Source organism: Mizuhopecten yessoensis, unplaced genomic scaffold, assembly GCF_002113885.1.
Source record: "Mizuhopecten yessoensis strain PY_sf001 unplaced genomic scaffold, ASM211388v2 scaffold11077, whole genome shotgun sequence".
Lineage (NCBI taxonomy): Eukaryota > Metazoa > Mollusca > Bivalvia > Pectinida > Pectinidae > Mizuhopecten > Mizuhopecten yessoensis.
The window spans coordinates 198,744-206,762 of NW_018408868.1; the positions used below are offsets into that span (position 1 = coordinate 198,744).

Consider the following 8,019-nt stretch of genomic DNA (forward strand, 5'->3'; position numbering starts at 1 on the left):
ATATTGTGTACGTAATGGCTATTTATTCAAACGTGTTTCTATAGGATTGGGGCGTAGACTTAAAAAGGGAGGGGGGAATGTAGTGGAACTGGACTTGGTTAATCGTCGGCGACCAGGTAGCTCGATTGATAGAGCGTCCGTCTATAGTTTGGAGAGTCTCAGGACTGATTCCCGGTCTGGCCGTTGAAGTTCTCTTTCTCCTATTGCATATGCAAGAAAAATCAAATCAACTTGTTGCATTGCCTGTCAAATTCAATGGAAAGGCATACAATCTAAAAGCTTACATCTCAAACCCATACCTAATGTATGAACTAAAATGGAAAGGCACAACAAAAAAATAAACTCTAGACAGATTCCATTAGAAACTCCGGGTTTATTTCACACCACAAAATAATTCAACCAATAATATTAATAAATTTGTGTAGAAAGTATCGGTTACAAACCACCTGTTAGAGATGATAAATGACAATGTAAGGATGACCTTTGGCACAATCGGGAACCGTCGGCACTTTCCGTAAACGTTTACGGAGAGTGACGACGGTTCCCGATTGATCTTTGAGAGAACTACAAGCAGAAAACAACATACATCCGTACTACTTATTAAACTTAAGTTAAAGTAATTTGGCTGAAACAAGCTGTTGGCGATGTCTTTCTTTATTTTTTTCTGTTACTTATGAAAACGTGTATATGTTGGTATCAACAGAGACGTATACGTCTCTGGTATCAATGATGTTTGGAATGCCAAATTTTAACATATATTCAATTAATTATACTTATCTTCAATTCAATTGAAGATAGGTACAATTAAATGAAGATAGGTTAAATTCAATTGTACCTATCTTTAGATTATTAAAGATAGGTACAAACGATAAGTACAATTATTTGTACCTATCTGCAATTAAATTGAACCTATGTACAAATACAACATACACTCAATTGAATTGAACTTATCTCCAATTGAATTGAACCTATCTTCAATTGCATTGGACCTATCTTCAATTAATTGTACCATCTTCAATTATTTGAAGATAGGCACAATTAATTGAATATATATATATACATATTCCATATGGAAAGCCAAATTAACAGATATTCAAATAATTGAAGATAGGTACAATGCAAATGAAGATAGGTTCAAATATGACGAATTAAACCTATCTTCAATTGAATTGTACCTATTTTTGTTTGAATTACACCTATCTTCAATTGAATTGTACCTATCTTGAATTATTTGAAGATAGGTGCAATTATTTGAATAAATGTTAATTTGGCGTTCCATAATGATCATCAATAGCGGTATACGATGCACAATACCAATACAATAAAATTGTCATCACTATTTCATCTGCTGATCACAACAGCATGCGTATGCCCAATTTCGCAAAAAATAAATACTACATTTTCGCTCGCAAGCTTCCAAAATTATCTTCCTTAAGACTTAAGAATTAATTTTTGCAGTTTTACCTTTTTATTTATAAATTGTCAAAATGAAATTTTGAAAAATTTGACAGGGAAAATAAAATGAGCAACAGGATGTGCGATTTAGGTTTATGTACAGTCGATTAGAAAGATAAACAGAATACACACACACAGGTGACTGAATAATACCATTATATGTTTGTGTCTTTGATTACTTGTAGATAATGGTGAGATGTGCAATGGTCATGATTTTTTATGTTTATTGTATCACTGATACTTGTGTTACTGGAATGATAAAAGGAAACAGAAATACATAATACTAATGGTACAGCAATATTCCTACCTAACTATAACCATTACTTTACACAAAAGGAATTAACACAGTATGAACAAAGACAGAGTAATACTTGACTAACATAACTGAGATTCATAAAAAAAAATGTATTCTTGTGTTGTATTGTCCTAGAAAAGAACTTTTATCACTGATTTCCCTACCACAATAGAATGTGCTGGCCAGTTCATCATGGAGTTCCTTGAAACAGTTTTATTTGTTCATTAATTACTCACAAAATGACTTCATGCAATATTTAGACAACACCTTTCATCATTTAAACTTATACAGGCAAGTATTAATTCACCAATGGAGTCTGATAGCAATTGTATTTGATTCTGTGATTAAATTCACGTCCTTAAATGTGTGATGTGGATGGTCATCAATTGGAGTTTACAGAGGAATTGCCAAGCTTCTTTTTCTACCTATACCACACTCACGGTATCATCTACCTGGTACACAGTTCCTATGTTGGTCACTGTACTTAAACTCCGATTGGTCCTGTCTGTAGGTCATGTTCTTTAGAGAGCTTAAGTAATATGTATGAAAGCGTAATATAAATCCATATTCCATCATAATGTGATGTAGGCTTAGTTAGAAGCCAACAGAAACAGTACATACATCAATGCATGTAAAAAAAAATGATTATACTAAATTACAACCATTTCTCATATATTTGTTCATTTTCAAATGATATTTGATCAAATTTAAAGTTTATACAAAATACATCATCCTCTTTTTTAACTACAAATGCATACCTCACTGCTAAAAGTTAAACTTACAGTTTTATTGCCTTTAATCACTGTACTACTTAATGACAAAACAGTCATAGTATTGAGGTTAATTCAAACAGCACAATTAAAAAATTAGAAAGAATTTATTATACATTCTGTGAAAATAAGTTTTACTAAGAAAGAAAACTGAAACATTGCTTTTCAAAGAAGAAAAATCTTATTACACCTAGGTAACAAGATGGGACTTAAACATCAACATTCAGGTATAATGAAACTGACCAAAAATATGCTTTCTCATCTACATAGCATCATACAATCCTACAGCTCTCACACTCTCAGCTCATACACAAGAATGTATAGGGATGTTGGAGGTTCTTCAATATCCAAATTCATAACTGCTTTAATCCCTAATTTCTAGATTTGTTTCACATTTACTTTGCATTGTCTACCAATGAAAGTCATCCAGTTTCTACCCATTTGTCTTTGAGATTGTTTGATAGAGAAGTGGTTGATTATATTCACAGGGCTATATGTCAATAATGTATGTATCTAATTTTCAATCCAAGGGAATGTTGCTTCCTCAACACTAATAGACACTAATCAAATGAATCTCTACAGTACCCAATCTAACACAAGCTGCCTCAGGGCTGCAGGTCTACAGTATACACCATCTCCTTCAAGCTGCCTCAGGGCTGGGGTGTCCAGAAATCTGTTGTATCAAGTTCCTTGTTTTTTTTTAATTAGAATAATGCATGGATTATTAATATTTGAATCATTGATATTTTTCTAATCGTTATCAATCAAAATATCATATACATGTCCTAAGACTTAAAAAGATAAAAAAAATAACCATTAATAAAGTTTTTCCGTTGGATTGAAGATTAATTTCAGATTGTGTGGCTTTAAGCTCAATGAAAATGGCTGACTGACACATCTATACCAAGTTTTTTCAGCTTCATGGTACGTAACTGTCAAATTTAAATCATTGATATTGTCTTAATTTTCAAAATTGAAAACAAAACATACTTTTCCTGCGAGTCAAAATAAGCCACCTGTATGTAATATACACAAACATTATACTTTTGTAAAACAAATAGTCAAACACTCAGCTTAAACATTGTACAAAATGTATTGTTGAAACTCGATACAACAAGATTCCAATCTCAAACTTAAACACACTACTGTACATAAAAAGGAACCTGCTTTTGGTATGTAAAGCATTAAAAAAATTGACAAATTATCTATATTCACAAATAATGGATTGATATAAAAAAATCATCAATATGGCTGGATACAATATATCTGTTTCAAAGGAAAGCAATAATAGATATTTTTCATTACAACAAATTCTATCGACAACAGAAAGGATTGGACACAAGGCTTACAGCCTATACACGTCATCTTCATTAAGCACTAATTACATTAAGAAATATCATCAGCACACGATTTATGTGTGTTGTGTATAACTAATTACATATTTCATATGTTCTTCTTATTATTAAGGATATATGCTTTTCAACCCTACATACGAAAGCTATAGAAAACTTTAATATGAAAAGAATATGGTTTCTGAGTCGCTTGGCAGAAAGAAATGCAATTTGAAATGTAAATGTAAATTTAATGATTGTATTCTGAATACTGAGCATTTTGAAAAAGAAAATTGTAAATGATATAAGTAGCTCATATGACGACAGTAAAATGACATAAGATCTGGTTAAACAATCAGGTTATAAAAACTGTAAGCAGAATCTCATTTCTAGGACTAAAATACCAAATCAAGCCTCACACTCGGGTTTTACTTCATTTGAATCTCCCTGCTATGGTACTGTGATTACTGACTAGTATCATGGCTATCATTCTGATTCAAGCATAGATGTCATTCTGACTTAAATAAAAGATGTAAATTTTAGTTCATTATCCTCTCATTCACGTTGACATCAATTTATACTTGCTTGATTTGTTTGTACATTTGAAGTAAATAACTTCTGTAGCAGTAGTTGCCTCTTCTTATTATGATCTGTACGGAGATGTCTTTTATAGCAATGAGAAAGATTATTTAATGAAAAAAATGTTTTCACAAAAGATTCATGCCAGACTTATTATACCAGAAAACTTCATGGACTGTTTATCAGAAAGCAACTTAACGACATAGAGAGCTAGGTGAGGCAGTAAACTACAGATAGCAATACCAGTCATAGTAAAATAACCAGTCCGTAAAATAATCAGTCCGTAAAATAAACAGGCTGCTATACTAAGCAGTTTGCTAAATAGACGGGGATAGTTTACGGGGAAACAGCAGCTTCCTGGTGTGACACAATACATTCAAATTGGCCAAACCTGTTAAACAGCTGACGCTAAATTATATGTTTTTGAAATGTTTATGATGATATCTCTTCGGAAAGGTTTACGATACTGTTGTTAATATTCTTGTAAATTATACCGGTGAAAAATCAGACTTTTACCGACAGCAACTTCAATACTACAACATTTTCAAACAAACTATTACACGATTGTCAATCACAAACGATATCGTAACATTAATACTGAACTGGTATTGGCTAGAACAGAAAATTTGTAAAACGTGATCACTATGGAATATTGTCTTCTAACAGAAGAAAAAAACACCAATTCAAAACAGCTATACCATTATCAGCATGATTCCATTCCAAGCAAAATATTCGAATACATACATAAAGTACCCATTAAACTTACAAGATTGATTTAATAATACATATAATTATCAAAATATTGAAACGTTTTGATTTCTGATTAGGTTCAACGTGCATAAGAAAGCAGACAGAGGAACGTCTGTTTAAGATATGTAATTATATATACGAGTCTGTCATACTACCACAGTCGCCTCCCCTTCACTCGGCTACATCTATCATCTCCTTCACACCAATACACACCCTAACCTCATCATGACATCATCGCAGTGTTATGATGACGTCATCATGACCTTATCTTGATCATATCACATCTTATCACAGATTGCCCCTTTCTGCTTGCTCCAACTCGATGGCTTCAAACAATGACTTGAAGTTTCCAGCTCCAAATCCCTGAAATTTTAAGAAAATGTTTTTGCAAATATTTCAAATGTGCTGTTTATAATGCAACACAAAGTTCATTTTTATACATAAACAGTAAACAGTCAAAATAAAAAGGCATCCGACATTCAAGTCTTTATCAAGTAACAAACTAGTTGGGCCTGTTTGTTTATGAGGAACAACTGGTTTGCTGTTTTAAATATAACATTTTCAGGTATAAATCCTGGGAGACCTGCAAATGTTTATGCAGGCCTTGCAATTCTTTGTGAAGGCTCACCTGGAAGAAACATCAGATTACAAGGTCCGACCTTTTTCTATAAGTGCACAATGCTAACTCTAGCACAACTGGTTCAACCATTTGGATTGTAATAAACGAAAGCATCCTTGGTTTCTAGTTCATGTATGGATGTTTGTTTATTGTGACTGGAGGAGGCCATATACTGGGATCTGAACATGTAATGTACCCTCCAAACTCTAAATGTGTGAAGTTACTTCTAAAATGTGAACCTGTGAAGAGTCCTCCACATCATTAACCTAATTCGTGACCTACATACATATAATTGTGAAGTAACCTCCAAAGTCTAATCTACCCTGGGAAGTAACCTCCAAATTCTAATCTGCCCTGGGAAGTAACCTCCAAAGTCTAATCTGCCCTTGGAAGTAACCTCCAAAGTCTAAACTGCCCTGGGAAGTAACCTCCAAAGTCTAATCTGCCCTGGGAAGTAATCTCCAAAGTCTAATCTGCCCTGGGAAGTAACCTCCAAATTCTAATCTGCCCTGGAAAGTAATCTCCAAAGTCTAATCTGCCCTGGGAAGTAATCTCCAAATTCTAATCTGCCGTGGGAAGTAACCTCCAAAGTCTAATCCGCCGTGGGAAGTAACCTCCAAAGTCTAAACTGCCCTGGGAAGTAACCTCCAAAGTCTAAGCTGCCCTGGGAAGTAATCTCCAAAGTCTAATCTGCCCTGGGAAGGAATCTCCAAAGTCTAATCTGCCCTGGAAAGTAACCTCCAACGGCTAATCAGCCCTGGGAAGTAACCTCTAAAGTCTAATCTGCCCTGGAAAGTAACCTCCAACGGCTAATCAGCCCTGGGAAGTAACCTCCAAATTCTACTCTGCCCTGGAAAGTAACCTCCAAAGTCTAATCTGCCCTTGGAAGTAACCTCCAAAGTCTAATCTGTCCTGGGAAGTAACCTCCAAAGTCTAAACTGCCCTGGGAAGTAACCTCCAAAGTCTAATCTGCCCTGGAAAGTAACCTCCAAAGTCTTATCTGCCCTGGGAAGTAACCTCCAAAGTCTAATCTGCCGTGGAAAGTAACCTCCAAAGTCTAATCAGCCCTGGGAAGTAACCTCCAAAGTCTAATCTGCCCTGGAAAGTAACCTCCAAAGTCTAATCTGCCCTGGGAAGTAACCTCCAAAGTCTAATCTGCCGTGGAAAGTAACCTCCAAAGTCTAATCTGCCCTGGGAAGTAACCTCCAAAGTCTAAACTTGAGTTCAATCTACAAACTTGTTCCCACTCTAAACACTACCAAGTAAGCTACAATGTACCTGGTCACTGGTGAATGCCCTGTTACACATCCACTACATATACTGTTTACAGATTACTTGCATATGTCTTACAAAAATCAAGGACCTGGATAAACCATGGTGTATTCACAGTAATTTTATTTGTACTCAATTTTTTATCTTCGTTGCACATATCATCTCTCACAAACAATTCAATTTGTCTCATTCTTAATTTTTCTAAACGGTTAAAAATGTCATCCCTTTCATCTTACAATAATGAGGTTTTCTTAGCTAATAGCCTGTTTTTACTCAAATATCATCGATCAAATTTTCGTTTTCATCTGCCATGAACAATCTCAAACCCTCTAGAATTACTTCATCATTGAGGACCATGAAGTGTCATAATTAAAAACAGTTCAATCAATTTACTTTCATGATTTATTTCCACAGCATTTAATCATAATCAGTTATAAGCAGGCAAAATATTGCTCCACTTTGTATGGATCAGCATCGTAGGCAGACTTGTAGTTTGCAAATGTTTTAATCACAAATAAGTATCATTAATGGTAAATTATTTCAACAAATGATTACTTTATTGATAATAAATAAACCTGGTTATAGTTATAGTTTTGGTAGTAGGAGATAAGTTTTGGTAGTAGGAGATTAGTTTTGGTAGTAGGAGGTTAGTTTTGGTAATAGGGGATAAGTTTTGGTAGTAGGAAATAAGGTTTGGTAGTAGGAGATAAGGTTTGGTAGTAGGAGATTAGTTTTGGTAGTAGGAGGTAAGTTTTGGTAGTAGGAGATTAGTTTTGGTAGTAGGAGGTAAGGTTTGGTAGTAGGAGATAAGTTTTGGTAGTAAGAGGTTAGTTTTGGTAATAGGAGATAAGTTTTGGTAGTAGGAGGTTAGTTTTGGTAATAGGAGATAAGTTTTGGTAGTAGGAAATAAGGTTTGGTAGTAGGAGATAAGGTTTGGTAGTAGGAGAT

The 8,019-nt window shown here is 34.2% G+C and overlaps 1 protein-coding gene across 1 annotated transcript in view; it reads right to left on the minus strand.

Moving 5' to 3' along the window:
- Positions 1 to 991: 991 nt before the first annotated feature.
- LOC110465438 (4-hydroxyphenylpyruvate dioxygenase-like) overlaps positions 992 to 8,019 on the minus strand; it is a 21,944-nt gene continuing 14,916 nt past the window's right edge. The window contains exon 12 of the mRNA XM_021521241.1: positions 992 to 5,543. Within this exon, the coding sequence (XP_021376916.1) occupies positions 5,469 to 5,543 (75 nt within the window). The 3' untranslated portion in view covers positions 992 to 5,468. The remainder of the gene's footprint in view (positions 5,544 to 8,019) is intronic.